Source organism: Castor canadensis, chromosome 12 (assembly GCF_047511655.1).
Source record: "Castor canadensis chromosome 12, mCasCan1.hap1v2, whole genome shotgun sequence".
Taxonomy (NCBI): domain Eukaryota; kingdom Metazoa; phylum Chordata; class Mammalia; order Rodentia; family Castoridae; genus Castor; species Castor canadensis.
The window spans coordinates 54284636-54307222 of record NC_133397.1 but is presented as its reverse complement, the minus strand read 5'-3'; the positions used below and the strand labels follow the sequence as shown (position 1 = coordinate 54307222).

The 22587-nt window shown below is 38.8% G+C and overlaps 1 protein-coding gene and 1 long non-coding RNA gene across 9 annotated transcripts in view; one reads left to right on the top strand and one right to left on the bottom strand.

The window, feature by feature from the left end:
• The window catches only part of Ehbp1 (EH domain binding protein 1), a 331176-nt gene extending 329086 nt beyond the window's left edge, over positions 1-2090 (bottom strand). For 3 of the 8 annotated variants that reach the window (XM_074049830.1, XM_074049831.1, XM_074049833.1), the window contains exons 1-2: positions 1751-1964; positions 512-911 (exon numbers count right to left, since the gene is read on the bottom strand). In XM_074049830.1, the coding sequence (XP_073905931.1) occupies positions 512-615 (104 nt within the window). In that variant the 5' untranslated portion in view covers positions 616-911; positions 1751-1964. Of the gene's footprint in view, positions 1-511; positions 912-1750; positions 1967-2068 lie in introns of those variants that run through there. The other 5 variants (XM_074049827.1, XM_074049836.1, XM_074049828.1 and 2 more) reach the window with 4 other exon arrangements.
• On the top strand, positions 905-5466 carry LOC141414823 (uncharacterized). Its single transcript, XR_012439703.1, has 3 exons — positions 905-1137; positions 3733-3801; positions 4191-5466. It is a non-coding gene; the product is annotated as an uncharacterized lncRNA (long non-coding RNA).
• The last annotated feature ends 17121 nt before the right edge of the window (positions 5467-22587 follow it).

Below are 22587 nucleotides of genomic sequence, written 5' to 3'. Positions count from 1 at the left end.
AAAGAAAATACAGTTGCCTAAGTATTCAACAAAAGAATTTCTAAGGTTGTGTAGACTGGCATTCCATTATTCAAATAATGAAAAATTATTTATCTTAAGCAAGGAAAAACAAAATAAAAAAAAAATAGATTATCACCATCAGTCCTATAGAATGCAAACGTCCATATCAAAACTCTATTAAAGAATATACATATTAAAACATATGCATGTTTCTATTTCAGTAGCCATTCTTTATACCTCCTTAAAGTTATTCTAACACTAATGATAAATGACTTCAAGACCAACTTGAGCACTCAGTTGTGCTCTCAGTTACAGTCCTCTGAGTCATACTAAGAGTGCAATAATTAAAATCCACAGGGACAGTACCAGCAGCAACAGTACACACCATAGTGCTTGTCAGAGTAATATGCACCCCGTTCAGCCTATGCACTACAAAAAGGCAAATCTGTTATCACAAGATTCAAGAGTTTAGGCCAAAGGACAGCAAACTCTACTCCCATGCACAACTTACCACTTCCTTGTACACTCAACCATCAGCTCCTGGTAGGAAGCCACAAACTGGAACTTGGATGCATGCTTTCCCACACGCTGCAGTCTCTTCCAAACTGAAGCCATGGTGATGGGTCAATAGACTGAACAGTTCTGGATTAACACAGCAGCTTTAATAAAGCAGAGGGTCCAAAGGAAAGGAGCTTTGCATGTATGTCTGTACTTTTAAAAAACTGAATTACAACTTGAAATGATGCTTGAGGCCCATAAGTCTTCTCCCTGTTTCACAGGGCAAATCCCATCTTAGATGAATGGCCCAGTCAGGAACAGTAGGATATACATGACAGGACGGGTGAGAGGAGGTTCCCTCATGCAGACATCACCATTCCACCTCAGGGCTATATGACGTGTATTCTGGAGGACTGAAAGGCAAAACAAAGACAAAAGGAGAAAGAATATGAGGAGAAAAGCCTGAGAAGTGACAAACCACCCTTGTTAGATAAGGCTGCAACAGACAACCTCCAGTTCTCTGCATGTTTTTCAAACAATGAAACAAAATACCGACCTCAAAGGCCAGCAAACATCAAAGATGCAAGATACCGAGGAAGAGATGACAGTTCACAGTGAAGACATGGAGCAATATATCAGGTAATCAGCATGAACGACAATCCAGAGGCGTGAGCCTGGCCCTCCCCTCTCCTTCTAGCACCACAGAAGGGTGAACAGATCTGGAAAGTCTAGGGATGCTGTTTAATGTCCACTGCCAATCCGAGGGAAGAGTGAAGTGTTTTTTTAATAAACTTTGTTTTTCAGCCGATAATTAATAGCCTCGCCTCCTAGAATATGCGCTTAGAACAAACTAGGGAGCGGGGAGGAATGCTGTTGTTCGGTCGGAGGGGAAATGGATTGGGAACGGAGAGTGGAGGGAAATCTCCAGGCAAGGTCCCGGCTCCAGGCCACTTGGGTCCCCCCTGCACCTTTTCGGCCAAGAGGAGGGAAATGGAAACTCCTGCCAGGGCGTCAGGCAGTGACCAGCCGGGCAAAAGGACGGCTCGGGGTGCGGTGCCTCCCTCCCCCATCCTCAGGGAACAGCCTGCCAGAGCCGGGTGTCCTCACGCACCGAGCCCAGACCCCTGCCCCCCCAGCAGAGGCAGGCGGTGGCCCGCCGCGGTCCTGTCATCCAGACATTGCCAGGAGACCCCAGCCCGGTTCCCGAGCCCCGGCCCCGCCGCACGTCCACTTCCACCCCCACTCCTCACACCTCTAATCCCGCTGTCGGGTTGAGTCTGGCCCAGTTCCCTCCTCAGAGCCGCTCCTCCGTCGCCGCCACAGCAGCAGCCGCCGCCGCCGCCACCGAGTCCTCCATCCCCGCCGGAGCCACATGGAACAGCCAAGCCAGGCGCGGCGCTCGCGGGAGCCGGGGTCTGCAGCCCCTCAAGCGGACGGCGGCCCTCCGCCCGCCCCCTCCCTGACGGATCGCCCTGCGACCGTCCCCCACCCTACCAAACCCTGCCAGAGCCTCCGCTCAGCGCCCAGCACCCCCTCCCCCGCCTTCCTCCTCCGCCACCATCATCATTACCTCCCCCGCCGCACCTCTCACACTAACCCTACCCACAGCGGCTCAACCTCCGTCCGCCCCACCGCCATTGGCCAGGTCCCACGCGTGCCCCGCCCACCTCGGCAGCCGGGCCTTAGAGTTGCTCCTACGTCTTATTGGCTGATCAGTGTGCCCATCACAGAAGCTCCACCCCCTAGCTCCAGAGGTGGTTCCCCCCCCCCCCCCCCCCAGCCTTAACGCGGCGCAAGGTCTACCCTTCTTTTAAAAAAATTGGAATTCACTAAGGACAATCCCGCCCATTACTCTGATTGGCTAAGAGAGGGAGGCAATAGGCGGGAGGAGTAAGGAGTGTTTATACTAAGCTGGAAGTTGATTGTAGAAGGTGGCTGTCCGTCAAAGGCGCCGCGGGTGCTGGGCGGGACTTCTGGCTCCTGTAGGTGGTAGTGGAGCCTGAGGCTGAGAGTGAGGTTACTGTGGCTTCTCTCCTGTTCTCTCTTATCCCTGCTTAGGACCTGGGCGCGTCCTTTCCTTTTTGTAGCTGGCATTTATGCAAGCACAGCCCTTTTTCTTTTTTCACACAATTCTTCATGGGGCTTTTTCCCCAACAAATTCTAGTAATGACCCCACCAGGCCCGCTGCCCAAGATTTAGTCAACTGGTCCTCAAACTAAGCCAGACATAGAATGTTTGCAGTACAATTTCTTCTTGATTCAATTTCTTTGGATCTTGGTTTTTCCTGTTCGTTGTCGGTCTCTTTAGCCATGGTATGAACTATGGGTGGATTTGGGAGCGGCTGGCTATTAAAAAGAAAGTGGCTATGGCAAAGAGGATGAATAATAACCTAGACTGTGAGAACTGAGTACTGAGCCCTGTTGAAAGAGTCAAAGTCCTTTTTTTTTTTTTTTTTTCCAGAGACAGGATCTCGCTGTGTAGCCACCAGGCTGGCCTCTAACCAGGATCTTTAGCCTCCAAGTACTAGGATTACAGGCGTGAGCCACTGTACTGGGCTCCACCATCCCTTTGAAGGATATGAAAGCTATAGACCCTTTCCCCGGGGGGAGAAAATATTCTATCATAAACACAAAAACTTGCTTTCAATTTTAAATGATTCACAAACTTTCGGTGTACAGAGGAAGATCAAGAATAAAATACTGGGGGATTCCTAGCATTCAGGAACTAAGCAAAGTAAAGTGAGAAAGAAACTGAGAAGGAATGGTCAGAGAAGTATAAATTCCTAGCAAGCAATGGGTAAATAGTTTGGGAAATGAAAGGGAAGCTGACCTAGGAAAACAGGTTAAGATGGGTCCTGGAAACAACAGTCATTCTTAATCTTTCTAAAATTGGAGAGCAAGATGCATGGACAAAGTAAGTATAAGGGTCTAAAGGAGGATTCTCCGAAAGAAAGGAAAGTAGGATAGTGGCAAGTGGGAATTGAGAACTGTAGGGGGCAAGAGAAAAGGGGAGAGAGAGATTGAACATTCACAAGAAAGGGGAAGATAGTGAAAGGTTTGAATACACTCACCTAATTCTATTGCCACTTTCAATAAAGGAAGTAATCAAAAAACAAAACATGAGAATATAGTGTGCATTTTATATGAAAGGGCATAGTTAGCACTTATTTTGCTATTGTCAGCTATTAAAATAGCCATAATAATTATATTGATTCTTATTTTATATCCGTCTTAGAGTTCTCAGATGTCCTTCCTGAGTGGTTTACTAAGTCACTACAACCTACAGACATTATGATCTCATACGGTAATACATTCTGCTTCATTAATAGACATTATGGTGTGTGGGTTTTTTAATGGCTAATTTATAGAAATGGCCATAAACTGTGTTCATCTAAGTTGCCCTTCAGGAACAATCCTCATGATAATCAGAAGGTTTTTGGACTCTACTTAAGAGTGTTCTTCATAGATTCTCAAACTTTCTTATGTGGTTATCCTGGTTTCTTTTAATACTCAAGAAAGGGAGGGGCTTATTGTAAAGTTTTAAATAATGGGTATCTTTCTTTTAAAATTAAAAAAAAAAAAGAGTAGAATCCCTAGGGAATCTTTCTGAAGTTGTGGAAAATTTCAAAAGACTGATAGTTTCTTTTTAGGGGAAAATATTTTTAATGGAAAATATTTCCTTTTATTTCTAAGCATCAAGGTTCCTCTGAGGAGACCATGGTTAGAATTGTTTACTGGATGAGTGAAGAATTGAAGAGCAGACCTTGACTTTGTTCTACCGCTGAGCTCAAGTGCATAGGCTGTCTCCTGGAAGCCACAGGGAGCAGCTTCTCCCCACAAAGCTTTTAAAAATAACCTGCCTGCTAACTAAATCTATTGATGAACTTTAAATAAAGAATGATTAACTGGTAATTATTGAGCACCAAACGAGGGCTGATTGTGTTAAATACTATTAATAGCACATAAAAATTACAGTCCCTATTCTCAAAGAATTTTCAGAAACAGACGTCCAGCATGTATATAAGAAAGTAACACAAATTACTTCATCTCTCTGAATCTCAGTTTCCTATTCTATAAAACTGATAAATATGCCCACCTTTGTAGAATGTTGAGAAGATGGAAGATATGAATGTAAAGAGCCTGATACATAACAGTCAGCTAAATGCTAATTAATAATGTATGCTATTGTTTTGGTAGCAAATTTGAACAGGTAAGAAAAAAATAAAATACCAGACCTTCAGTAAGTATTGGGCAATACTTAGTGGATACCAAACATCACTGCCTAAAGGACTAACAACTCTCAAACAGTGAATACCAAGAGTAGAACACTACCAAAAATTTGGGTGAACTCAGGATTTTATGAGAATTCTTAGAATTCACTTGGCATCAATCCTCGTGACCACTTTTTGTGCCATATATTAGCTGGGATCTTTCAACATGCTAGAAGCTACTTTTTCCTGAAGGCTTTATTTCTCCTACCTATCAGCATGTATATCCTGCTGACCCTCCCCCGTTCCAGGATTGCTCACCACTTTCCTGCTGCCCCTCCTCTAGTCCCCTGCTTACTCTGTTCTTGGTTTACCATCTTCTTCTGTCCCAAGCTTAGTGTGCTTGTAATAGATCTATGGATGCAAATTCCTTTACTTGTCCTATTTTACCCTAGTTGCTGCCTGCAAAACTTTATAGATGTTTTACTTAACAGAAGAGTCAACATTTAAAATAATTTCAATTTTGACTTTGTCATCAAGCTTAAAATGAAGATAGAATATGAAGAAATAAGTGGAAATGTCACCCACAGATCTTTACTCTTCCCTGCTATGGTAGATAGGAAGCAGCTTTTTTCTAGTCACTATTTCAGAAACCCCCCAAATGGAGAGTCTCATCTATGAAATGTAGCATAGGCTTGAATTATTATTATCTTTCCTGATGATAAAATTCTTATCTTTGGGTTTTGCAGTTTTGTAGTAAAAATTGTCAGAGGTATTATTGCACAATTTAACTACTAATGGAATTTGTGTCTTAGTCCTTGTAATAAAATTTATTCCTAATAATAACATTGCAAATTTTGCATTGTTTTTTTCCAGTTACCATAGCAGTTATACTATCCACAACAATATTACTGGGATTTATAACTTGCTAATGAAACTGTATTAAAGCCATAGCCAAAAAATTTACTCCCAACAATCCAACAGCAATTTTTGTGACCTTAGAAACTCTGTGGCAGGCTAATACTTTTGAAGTATTTTGAAGGGTTTTTGTAGTAGTTTTTCTAGATCTTTCCTCTTAGCCTATGGCTTTTGTTCTACATCCCATCCCAGGATGCCCTTAGCATCACACCCACCCTCATGGTGACTGGTCTTTGCTTGTTGTTTCAGGAAAGAATTTAACAGAAGGTAGAAAAACAGGAATTTTTTCTTGGCTTTGGAATTTAAAAAGCCTATTCTTTGGGGAATAATGAAATGGAATCTAGTTAGTGATTTGTACTTCTCCATAAGATAACCTCTAGCCATACAAGTGTCTGTTGAACACTTGAAATATGGCTAGTGAAATTGAGATGTGTTGTAAGTATAAAATACACAAATTTTAAAAACTTACTACAGGGGCTGGTGGAGTGCCTCAGTGGTAGAGTGCCTGTCTAGCAAGCATGAGGCCCTGACTTCAAACTCCAGTACCACAAAAAAAAAACAAATTACTACATAAAAAATTCAATATGTTAGTAATAATTTTATATTGATTACATGTTGAAATTACAATATTTTGGATATGCTGTGTTGCATAAAACATTAAAATTAACTTCACCTTTTTGCTTTTTAATGTGGTTACTAAAAAAAGGTAAATTTCATGAGGCTTGCCTGTACCCTATTGCTATTGGACAGTCCTAGTGTATACATAGTAAAACTTCCTTTCACAGAGATGAGAAACAGATTTCCTAGGCTAGAAGGGGAAGAAGAAAGTTGAAAGGAGTGTAATGAAAGCCTGGATGCTAGTGGATCCCTCAGAATAGGACCTGTTCACATCCTCCAGCGCAAGCTTTGGAGAAAGGAACCTGCAATGGCAGTATTTGAAAGAGACATTTTCCTTGATAGAGCCCTGAGGATGTGGCAAGCTCCTTAAGGGAAGAAAAGGCTGGGTCAAGCTAAGCTTTGTATGTTGGCCAGCCCAAGACTTTAGACTTTCTGGTATGAGTACCAACTGGCCACTTGGGACTACTGGGCATCTGAAATGTGGCTCATGTAACTTAAATGTAAATAGCCACATAGTAGCTACAATAATGGACACTGCAAACTTACAAGAACCACGAGGTTCTGGAAACTCAACACAGTTCTGTGACACCCAAAAAAGTGAAGAGGTATTGGAGAACCACCAGAGCTAAAAGAACCTTGCTGATATACCATGATGAACTCAGCAGCAATCAGCAATGCTTTCAAGGGATGATGCCTATTAAAAATCATAGGTTATAATAAAATTTTAAAATAAAGGGAAAAAATCACAGAGGAACCAGGATCAAATGCTTCATTTCTTTCCCAGGCATATGGTTACCATATAAGCCCCCTCAATTGAGATACAGTCCCTGCCAAAACGACTGTGATTAAGTGTTCACCACTTCATATGAAATCAGAACTTGAAATAGAAATTGGTTGAAGTAATGGAAATGCAAACCTGAACTTTTTAGATCAAGATGTATGCCTGTTACATAACCTTAAATGCTAACTCTAACAAAGCACTTAAAAACAAATACTTTATTCTTTTTTAGAGGTAGCATTTTCCCCTCTATCACTGCAGGACCCAAGTTCCTATGTTGACATGAAAGCTTAGAAAAGCTGCAATTAAAAGTCATTTTTTTTCAGCTGGATATGGTGGCATATGCCTGTAATCCCAGCAGGAGAGAGAGAAAGACAGAGAGAGAGAGTGACCGAGACAGACAGAGAGAGAGAGAGAAGGAAAAACAAAATTATCTCTCAATTAAAAGCAGAGTATTCTTTTGTGAACTTGTTTCTGTTCTAGTTACCTGTAAACAAATCTTCAAAGTTACTCATAAGGAAGTTTTGCACAGAATGCAAACTGTCTGCTAAAAACCCAATTGCTTGTTGTGTTTTGTTTTGTTTTTTGAGACAAGGTTCTCACTATGTAGCGCAGACCAGCCTCAAACTCATGATCCTCTTCCCTAGTGCCGGAATTACAGGACTGTGCTGTCGCACCTGACATCTTATCTTATTATTCTATCTAACAAGTGGGTGATTTTTTTTAAGGTGTGAGTTTCATCATATAGCCCAGTCTGACCTAGAACTGGAGATCTTCCCACGTTAGCCACTTTAGTGTACCCCTCATGCCTGATGCTGAAAACCCAATTTTGTTCATCTCCATAGCATCTAGGAAAGGCCAACCTGGGCCTAGTTGATAGAGGCCAAGGAGCATCCTTGACTGCCTTGGAAGTCAAATGAGACAGAAACAAGTCTGCAGATACCATCCACTGATGATTCAGCAGGACTGACTCTTACTAATCTTGAGTAACATATTGAATGATTAGAAGCCTTAGAAATCTTTATAGGTAACGGTAATATTAAAAATGTGGATACTCAAAATGCTAACACAGAACACAGGCATTAATCAGAATGGATGATAGCCATAAGTCATTAACCCAATTGCCCCATTGGAGATCAATTAAATATCAGCTCTGCTCCACAGTACTCTTACTGGTCTGTTCCATCCTTTCAAGTCTGACCCCTGAAATTATTCAAGATAATTTCATGGTAATAAAGTCTCAATGTGCAAATGCTTTGTATGACAAGGTAAATGCAACTATCAGAGATAATGTACATATTGCAAATAAGTGGACAATTACCGAGATTATTTCAGAAAAGGTTTGAGTTGAAATTAGGAGCCCTTTCTGAGAAAGTCTTGGCTAAATTCAATAAATGTGTTTCCTATAAACATCAGTAGAGACTTTTGACCAGGTCTTATGAAATGTTGAGAGCCTTTGATGGACAAGGGTCAGACTGACCTGAGCTGCATTTCTTCTGTGTTTACAGAAGAAATAATTGGAATAAGTTTCAGGTAAACAGATATAATATTCAGCCAGTGTTTTGCTCTGAATAATTATGGGATGGCTATATTTAGTATGAACAAGATAATATAATTAATGTCTTCTGAAATAATAAGGCAAGACAGGAAAGGCAAAGAAAACCCAGTTGGAATTCACAATCTTGGACGGCACTGAATACCCCTCATGTGGAGTTAAATCAAAACACTTCCATCTCAAACAGAGCACAGAACAATGAGCTGAAATCAGGCAGAGCTCCACTTATCAGGGCACTGGGCATGAGCCAAGGGAAAGAAGCCCTGTCCCAAAACTTGTCTCAGATGAGCAGAGCTGGAAGATTAACCCAGCTTTCAGAAGGCGGTACTAACTCATGCACAGTTTGGCAATCTTCTGAGCAGGGAACAACTCCAGGGCAAGAGCAATTAACAATAACGTGGGATCCAGAAAGGGCTGTAATACTCTTCCAAGTCTCTCCTTCCACAAGTCACCCAAGTAGTGACTAGAACTATAGTGAGGAGATTACAGTCTGCTAAGCAAAGACTTCATGAGAATTCCTGGATATTTCTTCAAATTCTATTGCAACTTTTGTGTGTTATTTTTAAACATCTCCAATATACATTCAAGTGTTGGGCAAGAGTCAAGTTTTTGTGCCATGATTTGGTCTGCTAAAGAGATCCTGATATCACTTAATGGAGAAAAATTAAAACCATTCCCTCTAAAATCAGGAACTAGACAAGGATGCCCACTATCTCCACTCCTATTCAACATAGTACTGGAATTCCTAGCCAGAGCAATTAGGCAAGAAGAAGGAATAAAAGGAATACAAGTAGATAAAGAAACTGTCAAAATATCCTTATTTGCAGACGACATGATCCTATACCTTAAAGACCCAAAAAACTCTACTCAGAAGCTTCTAGACATCATCAATAGCTATAGCAAGGTAGCAGGATATAAAATCAACATAGAAAAATCATTAGCATTTCTATACACTAACAATGAGCAAATGGAAAAAGAATGTATGAAAACAATTCCATTTACAATAGCCTCAAACAAAATCAAATACTTAGGTGTAAACCTAACAAAAGATGTGAAAGACCTCTACAAGGAAAACTATACACTTCTGAAGAAAGAGATTGAGGAAGACTATAGAAAGTGGAGAGATCTCCCATGCTCATGGATTGGTAGAATCAACATAGTAAAAATGTCGATACTCCCAAAAGTAATCTACATGTTTAATGCAATTCCCATCAAAATTCCAATGACATTCATTAAAGAGATTGAAAAATCTACCGTGAAATTTATATGGAAACACAAGAGGCCACGAATAGCCAAGGCAATACTCAGTCAAAAGAACAATGCAGGAGGTATCACCATACCTGACTTCAAACTATATTACAAAGCAATAACAATAAAAACAGCATGGTACTGGCACAAAAACAGACATGAAGACCAGTGGAACAGAATAGAGGATCCAGATATGAAGCCACACAACTATAAGCAACTTATCTTTGACAAAGGAGCTAAAAATATATGATGGAGAAATAGCAGCCTCTTCAACAAAAACTGCTGGGAAAACTGGTAAGCAGTCTGCAAAAATCTGAAACTAGATCCATACCCTATACCAAGATTAACTCAAAATGGATCAAGGATCTTAATATCAGACCCCAAACTCTTAAGTTGATACAAGAAAGAGTAGGAAATACTCTGGAGTTAGTAGGTATAGGTAAGAACTTTCTCAATGAAACCCCAGCAGCACAGCAACTAAGAGATAGCATAGATAAATGGGACCTCATAAAACTAAAAAGCTTCTGTTCATCAAAAGAAATGGTCTCTAAACTGAAGAGAACACCCACAGAGTGGGAGAAAATATTTGCCAACTATACATCAGACAAAGGACTGATAACCAGAATATACAGGGAACTTAAAAAACTAAATTCTCCCAAAACTAATGAACCAATAAAGAAATGGGCACGTGAACTAAACAGAACTTTCTCAAAAGAAGAAATTCAAATGGCCAGAAAACACATGAAAAAATGCTCATCATCTCTAGCAATAAATGAAATGCAAATTAAAACCACACTAAGATTCCACCTCACCCCTGTTAGAATAGCCATGATCAGCAACACCACCACCAACAGGTGTTGGCGAGGATGCGGGGAAAAAGGAATCCTCTTACACTGTTGGTGGGAATGTAGACTAGTACAACCACTCTGGAAAAAAATTTGGAGGCTACTTAAAAAGCTGGACATCGATCTACCATTTGATCCAGCAATACCACTCTTGGGGATATACCCAAAAGACTGTTACTCCAGAGGCACCTGCACATCCATGTTTATTGCGGCACTATTCACAATAGCCAAGTTATGGAAACAGCCAAGATGTCCCACCACTGACGAATGGATTAAGAAAATGTGGTATCTATACACAATGGAATTTTATGCAGCCATGAAGAAGAACGAAATGTTATCATTCGCTGGTAAATGGATGGAATTGGAGAACATCATTCTGAGTGAGGTTAGCCTGGCTCAAAAAACCAAAAATCGTATGTTCTCCCTCATATGTGGACATTAGATCAAGGGCAAACACAACAAGGGGATTGGACTTTGAGCACATGATAAAAGCGAGAGCACACAAGGGAGGGGTGAGGATAGGTAAGACACCTAAAACACTAGCTAGCATTTGTTGCCCTTAATGCAGAGAAACTAAAGCAGATACCTTAAAGCAACTGAGGCCAATAGGAAAAGGGGAACAGGTACTAGAGAAAAGATTAGATCAAAAAGAATTAACCTAGAAGGTAACACCCACGCACAGGAAGTCAATGTGAGTCAATGCCCTGTATAGCTATCCTTATCTCAACCAGCAAAAACCCTTGTCCCTTCCTGTCATTGCTTATACTCTCTCTACAACAAAATTAGAAATAAGGGCAAAATAGTTTCTGCTGGGTATTGAGGGGGAGGGGAGAGGGAGGGGGCGGAGTGGGTGGTAAGGGAGGGGGTGGGGGCAGGGGGGAGAAATGAACCAAGCCTTGTATGCACATATGAATAATAAAAGAAAAATGAAAAAAAAAAGAAATCCTGATATCTTTAATATTAAAAATTACATTTTATTGTGGGGAGAGGGGCTGAGATCGAGAGGACCATGGTTCCAGGTCAGCCTGGGCAAAAAAAGTTTGCAGGACCCACATTTTAATAGACAAAAATTGGACATGGTAACACACACACACCTGTCATTTCAGTGACAGTGGGAAGCATCAAATAGGAGGAATGGAGGTCAAGGTTGGCCAGAGCAAAAAGCAAGACCATATCTCAAACATAATCAGAGCAAAAAAAGGACTGGAGGCACGGCTCCAGTAGTAGAACACCTGTCCAGCAAGTGTGAAGCCCTAAGTTCGAAACCCCAGTATCACCAAGAAAAAAAAAACAACTACATTTTATCCCTGAAATAAGTTTAGTCTCTTTTAGGTACTGAATATAGTACTATACTACTGAGTACTACATTTACTGAAAAAAAACCCTTGAAATAATTATCTGGAGTTATCTGTGTCCTATTATTTCAAAAACCAATGAACATCTTTTTCCTAATACCCAGCCTTCTTCAGTGTAGAAAAGGAGAGTGTTCTACTTGAGCCTCTTTCTTTACATGACACCTGCTAAAGATATGTATATTTAGAGGTCATAACTTGATCATATTTAAAACATTCACTCTTTCCTTGAACAATGAGGTTAAGGACAGGAGGCATATAGTTGATTTTTCAACTTCTTTTATTCTTATAACACAATTCCTAGCTATTCATAAAGTAATCTTGTCCTATCAGAAGGAATATGCGTTCATTTATAATGCATATTCCCCAGCCTATATCACAGCTTACAAGATAATGATTACCAAAATCCTGTAGTTGCCAGTATAAACAGACTAACTTGTATGTTCCTCACTCGTATATATCCTGCAACATGAAATTGTTGCACTACATGCATGACAGTGGTTGTTCTTTAACATCATATCCTTTTGTGGTGCCGAAGATTGCTATTTGATGAAATAATTTTGCTAATAGTTCATTCTGCTTTCTCTCTAGTTAATTTCTCTTCATAATATCTGACAACTTTCTGCTGATTTTGCAAGGTTTAAGGCAACATGGAAACTTGTATCAGGTTTTGCTACAAGGCCTTTTAACTCTGAATGACAGCTTTGTTTTTCTGATTTTCTTGATATTTTTCATGAAACCTCTGTTTATTTATTAACAAATAGTTAGTGGGTAATTATTAAGTTCAAGGCATTTTGCTAGGTTTTGAGAATGCAGCCTAACTAAAGAGGCAAAAGTCTCTGCCCTCCCAGAGTTCACATTCCTCAATTAGAAACCATTATTTAGTGTTTGCTTTAGAAAATCTAAGTTGATGAAAAGTGGCTATGCTTTGTTCAACAATGACACAAACCCTAACTAAGCAGTTTTATAAATTAAAATGCATAACATTAATAGTTCATCCACTCAATAAAATCTAATTTGCATATTTGTATTATTGTACTTCTGGTTCTTTCTCTTTTGTCACCTATAGCCTTGTCATAGCACATGCAGATTTATAATCTATATTTGCTCTGCAGTCCTATTTATACGTTTTTATTTGAGTTATAGTATTTATATTACTGTTTTGTCATTATTTTTATCTTGAACACTTTAGAGACACTGATCCATTTTTTAAATAATTGCTATAAAGCAATGCTATTGTAACTACAAAAACATAAAAATTAACAGTTGTCTAAACTGAAATTACATTGTCTGAGAGATGATCTGCAACCTGTCAAATATTTGACAGATCAGACTAATCTGATCAACACATACCCTAGAGCTCACATGCAACTTTAAAAAGTGTAATGATATTAAGTATTCTTAATAACAAGGTGTGTGCATGTGTGCGGGCATGAGTGCATGTGTGTGTGTTGAGGATTTGGGGTAATGTTGAGGTTGAAGTGAAGGCCTTGTGCTTGCTAGGCAAGTGGTCTCCCACTTCAGTCACACCTCTAGCCCTTTTTTCCTTAGTTATTTTTCTGATAGGGTCTTCTCATGCTTTGCCCTGGCCACCTGGACCACAATCCTACTTGCACCTCCAGAATAGCTGGGATTACAGGTGGATGCCACTGCACCTAGCTTGTAATGGAGTTTTAAGAAAATCAAATTCCACCTGATTTCCCTTTTGACCCCTTGAAATAATAACCAAAAAATTAAACATCAAGCCAGGTGGTGCATGAGTGTAATCTCAGCACTTGGGAAACTGAGGCAGAAGGACTGTGAGTTCAAGCCCAGCTGGGCAAAATGGTGAGATACTATCTTGAAAACCAAAACAAAACAAAATACAAAAAGAAAAGCCTATTTTCACTGCTTTTTATTAAGAAATTTTGGCTCTATTCCCAAATGTTCTTAGAGATAAAATCATTAAAAGTTGGCTTTTTTCATATATGTGTTCTGTAACTTTAAAAATGCAAAAATCTATGTATATATAAAAATTCAAAGAGGATACACTTTATGTTACTATAAAGATTACAAGTGATACTCTTTTCTTTTTAAAATTCTCCTTTTTAAGAATGAAAATTATGATTAAAATTGTATAATTATAGTTTTGATTTGAAGATACTGAGTAAGTCATTATTATGTACTCTTTAAAAATGTTCTGCCACTTTCTAAAGCTTCCCATCTATAGTGTCAGGTTATAAGTCACATATAGTTGATAAAAATGAAAACTCTTCCCAAAATAAATTAATTCCTGGTACATTTGATGTATTCTAATTCTGGATCCATTGTGCCTATTGGCACACTCCAGTTTGGGGAATGAATGAAGAATTTTCTTTCAAAAAACACATTCTATTCTTAGAAATTTTTCCTGTATGTTGTATAATAAAAAGAAGGATGAAGGATGAGTTTTCATTGGTATGTTTTATGAACTTGAGTTGCTGCAGGACCATGAATTTCTTGGTTCTAGTTGGCATTCATTTCCCCCATCATCCTCTAGTTTTGGTTCATATTTTGCTCTCCTGTGATGTTCATGTCCTGTGTGGAAGAGTCTGTTCTCTTTCAGTGTCAAGCCGGTGGTGGCTCAAATAAGCAAATATTTATCAAGTGCCTACCTTGCCCAAGAAAGTGTTGAATTTAAAAGATACATAAACCAAAGTTGAGATCTCAAGAAAGTTAATCTTACTTCAGAGGAAAATGTGTAGGTCTTAAAATTATAAACAATATCAAATGTGATAGCTTATAAATCATTTCAATAATAGTTTGCTATTGTTTGCTTCCCCCAAAGATCCAAGTGTTAAAGGCTTGGTACCATATTGGGAGGTGGTAGAGCTTTTTGGAAGTGGCACACAGAGGAATGTCTTGAGGTCACTGGGGACATGCCTTTAAGGAAAGTGTGCAACTCCCCTCTTTCCTCCCTCTTTTGCTTCCTGGCCATAAGGTGAGAGGTTTTGCTCAACCACCAAGTGTAATGCCTTGTCCAAAAGCAACAGGACCAACTGATCATAGACCAAAACCTGAAAAACCATAAGTCAAAATAAACCTTTTCTCTTTATAAGTTGATTGTCTCAGGTATTATAGTAATGCAAAGGTGACTAGCACACAGTCTAAGACAAAATTAAAAGATGTATAAGAAATCCATTATTGTCTTATAATTCTGAAGATTCAAGCACACAGAACACAGGATAAGGCTGAAGATGAAAGTATTGGGTTACTGTGGCAGTTCCACCACTTACTAATTGTGTCTTCCCAGGAATGCATATGACTTCTCTGAGTGAGGGGAAAAAGTCATACATATCATACACACACACACACACACACACACACACACGACGTATATACAACATATGTGATATGACACACGTACACATACCCTTATAAGAGATGTTATGTATGTATACATGTATACATATGTCATGTGTTAAGTTAAGCAAACACAACTTGGGGAAGACTCTACATGGAATTATTAAGAAAGAGAGCTTTTTCCTAATAACTATAAAGGTGGATATTCTGCTGCTGAGGATGCCATTGGAGAAAGACGCCAAAACAGAGGAAGCTAAGAGATGAGGCAGAGAGTGATGCTTCATTTGGTTTATCTGTAAAATGGGCATTAGGAAAATGATTGTTGGCTACTTGGAGGTGAGAGCTGGAAGAGGTAACCTCTTCTGGTTCTAATTCTGTGTTTTAAAAAAATGTCTGCCCTTATTACATGGATACATGTGTGAAATAAAAAAAAAAAAGAGGCTTCAGAGTTTCCCCAAATTTGTTACAATTACGATAAGCTCATTTTTGCTTCCTTTAGAAAGTTTTTTCTTTTCCCAGTTGGGATTGGTTTTGATGACTCTTGTCTGGCTTTAATTTCTGACTGACCAAAAATTTAAAGCTTATAGTTAGAATTCCCATGATGAACTTGAGGCAAATATGGAAGATATTGTTACTACATGTATGAATTCCTAACTCAACTGTTTATACCCAGCTCTAAAAGGGACAGTAACAATAAGTCAATTTTAAAAACATTCATAAAGCATATCGCTTTTTATAAAGTATACTTTATTAGCAATCTAGCCCAAAGAGTTCAATCTTTTCCTGCTCAAGTTGTTTGAACCCTCTTAAGATAGAAACACCCATGATTTGCAATTATTTCTTTAATGTTTTCTGAAGATTAAGAGTACAGAAACAACCATCTACAAAAATTACCACAAAATGTATTGCCAACCTAAATGTTAACAGCTAAACTGTAAAAGTCTTACAAGAAAATTGGAGTGTTTAATGTTAGGAATGGCTTTTTGATAAATGGACTGTACCAAACTTTAAAATTTTGTACTTTAAAGATACTATCAAGAAAATGAGGAAATGGGCTGTGTGCTCAACTCTGCCTCTTCCCACGGACTATCCCGAGCCGTGTAATAAACCTCCTTTCTTTGCCTTCAAAAAAAAAAAAAGAAAGAAAGAAAGAAAAGAAAGAAAAAAAAATCAACTGATGGTAGAAAATATTTGCAAAGGACATATCTGGTAAGGAATTTATATCTAGAATACAGACCATCACTGTTCAACAATGAACAAATCATCCAATTTAAAAATTGACAAAGGAATTAAACAGACACTTCTCCAAAGATATCAAGCAAAAAAGATGCTCAACATCACTTCAGAAAAATGAAAATCAAAGCTACTTCATACCCACGGTAAAAGGCAATAAAATTGGAGCCCTCATACATTGCTGGTGGGATTGTAAAAAGAACCAACCACTTGGGAAAACCATTTGCCAGTGCCTCAGATGATAAACATAGACTTATATGGCTTAGCACTTGCACACTTAGGTAAATACCCAAGGGAAAAGAGCATAAGTCCATACAAAAATGTGCATATTTCAAAAATGAACAGCATTGTTCATAAGAGCCCAAAAGTAGAAACAACACAAATTCCATCAGCCAATAAACAGGTAAACAAAATGTGGTATATCCAGATCATAGAATATTATTCTGCAATAAAAAAGAATGAAGTACTAATTCTTGCTAAAACATGCTTGAAACTTGTATGCATCATGTTAATTGAAAGAAACCAGTAACCAAAGATGACCTATTATATGCTTTTCTGTATGTGAATGAGCCCTAATTGACAAAACTATAGAGAAAGAAAATGGATCAGTGGTTGCCAGGGTTTTGAGGAAGAGGGAGATAGGAGAGTGACTGCTAGTGGACAGGGGTTTCTTTTTGAAGTGATGAAAATGCTCTACAGTTAGATAGTGAAGACAGATACACAACTCTGTGACATTTTTAAAACACTGAATTTATACTTTAAATGGGTGACATTTGTGATATTTGATTTATATCTCAGTAAAGCTATTAAGAAAAACAAAAGAACATAGAAATAAACCACTGACTAAAGGCTCTCACCAATCATATCCTATAACCAAATTTAACCAACATAGAAAGACAACTGAGTATTCTGGAGGCTTTGCAAGAATTTAAGATGCAAACATTCCCTAAATTTAGAGTTTGGAGATGCAGGTTCTATTTTGTTTTCTAGACCCCAACCTGAAGAATAGAAGCAGTCACTTAGGTTTAATACCATTTTGTTCATTCATCCATAAAATTAAGGCACTAGGCTAGAGGATTTTCAATTAAAGGGGAAGTTTAGGAGGTCTGGAGGAGTTCAGAGGCAAAGATTGTTGGTTGCCTCCTGGGATAGTTAATCTCTCCCCCAGGGCTGGAGTTTGAATTCAGGACATCACACTTGCTAGGCAGGCACTCCACCCACTTGAGCCCCAGCTCCAGCCCATAGTGCTGAATCTCGATTGCGAATCTCGATTGTAACTGAACTGAGAAGGGCCTTGTTGATGAGTAAAGTACACTTCTAGGTGTGTCTGTGAGGGCATTTTCACAGAGGCCCTAACTAAGTAGTAAGAGGACTAAGTGGGGAGACCCACCCTGAATGTGGGTGGCACTCCCAATAAGCTGAAAGCCCAGATGGAATTAAAGGGGAAGGAGAAAGAAGCCCATTAATGCAAGTATTCTCTCCCTCTCCTCCCCTCCCCCTTCCTCCCCTCCCCCTTCCTCCTCCTCCCCTCTCTTCTCTCTCTCTCTCCCTCTCTCTCTCTCCTTCCTGGTCACCATGATCCATGATGTGAGCTGCTCTGCTCTACCACACCCAACTTGCTATGATGGACTAAAACTTCTGAAACCATGACCCAAAATAATCTTTCCTCTTTTGTTTTCTATTCCAACCATGAAAAGTCTAATATACCTCTCAGTACCCATTCTCCTTTTCTTCTCTAGCAATCAGAACCTTAACTTCCACCTGGGTCATTTCCACTCAGGTAAAGACCTGCCAGCCTTCTTTGCAGCTAGATGTTTTATATTGTGCCTAACTTTTGGCTAAGCCTTGTGTGTGACATCTAGGAAGTCTCCTCAAAGGGAGAGAGTATGCCTTTCTTGTCTAGCTGTGATAATCTTGGACAATAAGGAAAAGGAGTAGCAAAGCAGCAGCAGAAGCCTGGGCTCTAACAGATTTGTGAAGCCACTCATTTGCCCCGAATGCCTGCCATAGACTCCTTTTACACAGAACAGAAATGATCACATAAGCCACAGCTATTTTGACTTTATTCTTTTCTGTTAGATATAAAGGTGCTCAATTCTAACTAATACACTGGACTTATGAAGAATAAAGAGAAAACAGGCACTGTAGGCTGACAGAGAAGGAAAGTTTACTCTCCTAAAGTCAACATTTCTAGAGGAATAACTTTCTAAACTAACTGGAGAGCACACAAAGGCTCTTGATTTGCTCTTCCAGAAGTTTGTGGACAATAGCAAATATTGTCAAATACTTACTGTACAAATGCACTTGTCATCAGTGCACCTGCCTCTTCTCCTTGGCATTTTCCTATCAGCTGAGATCAGACAGAAATTCCAAACACTGTGGGTTTCAAATTTGATTAGGTTTGTGGAGAGACAGCAGGATCTTTCCTTTGAAAAAGGTTTCCGGTGGGACTCCAATTTCTTTTTCAGTCTATCCCAGTTAAACATTTGCTTACGGGACATTAAAACAACATCAAAGTCTAAAACTCATGCATTTTAGGGCCAAATATGGTAGTGTACACCTGTAATCCCAACCACCCAGGAGGCAGAGATCAGGAGAATTGAAGTTTGAGGCCAGCCTGGGGAAAAAGTTAGTGAGAATCTATCTCAACAAATAAGCCAGGGCTGAGGTTATAGCTCAGTGGTTGAGGGTTTGCCTAGCATGAGACCCTGGGTTCAATTCCCAGTACCAAAAAAAAAAAAAAAAAAAAGTTCTAACAAATAAGCCAGGTATGGTGGTGCATGGTAGGCATAGGTAAGAGGTTTGGGGTCAGAAACTGGCTCAAGGCAAAAAGCAAGAGACTATCTAAAAAAATAACTATAGCACAAAAGGGCTGGGGGTGTAGCCTGAGTGTAGAGCACCTACCTAGCAAGCATGAGGCCTTAAATTCTAACCCAAGTACTGAAAAAAAAAAAAAAATAGCAGGGTGTGATGGCACTCATCTGTAGTCCTAGAACTCAGGAGCCAAGACAGGAGGTTTGCAAATTTGAGGCCAGCCTGCTTCAAAAATAAATGAATAAGTAAATATTCTTGGTGACTAGAGCCTATGTGCCTTTATAATTGGTCAGAATCGATTCTTGTAATACTATATAATAACTTTTTGAATTATTGTGTTAAAAATCCTATTTTTAAAAACATAAACCAGGTATGCTGTAATCCCAGCATATAAGAGGCTGAGGCAGAAGGATCACAAGTTTGAGTCCAGCCTGCACCTCATAGTGACTTTGAAACCAACTTTGTGAGACCCTGTCTCAAAATTAAAAAAAAATAAAAATAAAAATAAAAATGGCTGAAGGTGTAGCACAGTGGTAGAACACTTACCTAGCATGTGTGAGAACGGGGGTTCAATTCCCTGTGTCACAACAACCAACCAACCACATAACAATAACGAAAATCATTTGCAGCCTACCATTCCCAGCTGGGCTTTTTGTGCTATTCCAAAGAGAGACCTGAGGTTCCCTCAACTAGGTCTATGCTGTAGGTGACTATTTAACTGCACTACTCTCACAATTTCCTAGATTCCTAGAGGATGTCACAGTCCATCTGCTCCTGGGCAGGTCTCCCACACTAACAGTATAAATCAAAACCAGACTTATCACAATTCTGTTGTAAGTCAAGAAACTTTAAAAACATACAAACAGTGATAAGCAAAGAAACCCAAAAGACTAGAGAATCTTATTTTTTTTTTAACTTCCTAAAGTTACAAAATGTACTGCCTATTCAGTAATTACCATAAATGTTTTCTTGTATACTTTATCATTTATGTGTTGAGGACTAAAATCTCACCTTAAATATAAGGATAAATAAGTAAGTATGTTACAAAAAAGTCAGGATTTGATAATAATGTATTCATAATATAGCTGGAAGGATTGGGCATATTCATGAAAATAGTCAAAATATTTAAAAATTATTTTAATAATAGTAGAGATTTTGTTTGATCAATAACAGTAGAGATTTTGTTCAAATCAATTCTGAAATATCCTTTGGGTTTTATATTTCTGTCACACTTTACTTTTTCTCCATTGTAGTATTATTTCTTAATTGACAGCTCACAGAGAAGGCATTGAGATTTCTGTTTCTGAGATTTCTGAGACTTGCATTTAAGGGTCTTTTTTGATAAAAATGGCTACGGATGTTGAAAGTTCTTTTTTAATGTTTAAATATTTGTACTGGCTTAGTGAGTATTAAAAATAATGGGCTTCAATGATTCAGACATACACATGCAATTCTGGAACTCCTGAGTGAGTAATGGGATGCACACGTCCTTACTTGGAGTTATGGCAAAATAGCCTTCTCAGCATTCTTACCAGTGCCCTTCATGAATCAGAGCCAGAACAGTCATTCTGAAACTTGCCACCAGTCCTATGTCACTCTTATACAAAAGAAGGGGATAAATACAATTTCCAGTTTGGAGAGAAGATTTTTATAAAATGGTTTCATTTTAATTTGTGACTAAGGTTGAGTACATGGAAAGGTGAAGTGATGGAAAAAATAAAACAATGTGTCTGACACATAGAGGTAGTCAATAAATGATTTCCTTCCTTTCTGCACCTTCTGAGGACAGGATACAGTACACAACTTTGTTGATTAAATTAACCAAGTGTAGAGGTGCTATTTGCTTGTGCTATCTGAAATATCTAATTTGTACTTCCAATATTAAATTGCTTTCTTCAGTTATTATCTCTCAAGGTAAAACTCAGTGCTTGAAAGAGAAAAATTCCTTTTTTAATCTGTTAGTGATTATATCATCTCACTGCTTTTGTCAGAGTCAAGTTCTAATAAGAAAGAAAACAGGAATCTTTTCTAGACTCTACTTTCCTATGAAAGTCCTTGTCTTCTTTCCAAGGTAAACACATCTAATATTCTGTAGACTTATTCATTATGGCCAAAACACCATCTCTCAATTCATTTCATTTGAAAACTTCAGCAGTAACTACTTTTGAGACTGACTTGCTCTTGCTATCCTGCCTTGAACCTGTTCAGCTCCATACTGTATAAGCACACACTAACTCTCATCACCTGATCTTTCCATAGCTCCTCTGTGCAGATTCTAGAGATTTTAGGGGGTCTCCTTAAAGGAATATCTTTTGTGTTTGTCCTGGAACCCTTACAAAACATGGCTGTCCTCTTGTATTTAGGTTGGTACAGAAATCTATTAAGAAGTAAAGAATAAAAGAAAGGAAAAAAGAGCTGAGAGAGTTTACTGTGTTTTTATTGAATGTAGGTAGGAATACCTAGAAAGTTAGGCAAATACTAAGTGGTTACCTGAAATTCCTAAATAGTTTATCCTTCTACACAGGGGACAAACATATATGTCCTTCTACACAGAGGGGAACATATATATCTTATCTAAGATAAGACACATTATCTTAGAATCTTAGGACTTCCGCTAGTTCAACTGGGATTTCCCTCACATCCCTTTTGTCTTATCTTGTACATAGGCCAACAGGGAGATGGACACAAGGCAAAGCAGTTAGTTTCTGAACGTTAGCATTCTCAATCTTTGAAACAAGGAAAGTTTCCTCTTTCCCCCCACCAATAGGAGAATTGTTCTTGGGTTTTAAGGTAGTATTTAAATAAGAACCTTACTTAAATTTTGTAAAGAAAGAATCATCACAGAAAGATATTGTTTAGGATGGAAGGGATTGTACAGACTATTTCATTCAGTCTCTTTATTTAAGAATAAAGAAGAGCAGGGAAACCCCAGCACTCAGGAGATGGAGTTAGAAGGATCATGAGTTTGAGGCAAGACTGGGCTACATAGTAAGACCTTGTTTCAAAAAAATAAAAACATAAAAGAATAAAGAAAAAGAGACTCAAAAAGAATGTATTTGCAGGCCCAAATAGCTAGACGGCAAGAGGTAGCATAGAGTGTTGGGCAAAGCATGGACTTAGAGGTTGAACGCGACTCTTCTGGTTACTAGTTGAATGTTTGCTCATATATAAAGTGGGGAAAATAAGATCTGTCTTTGATT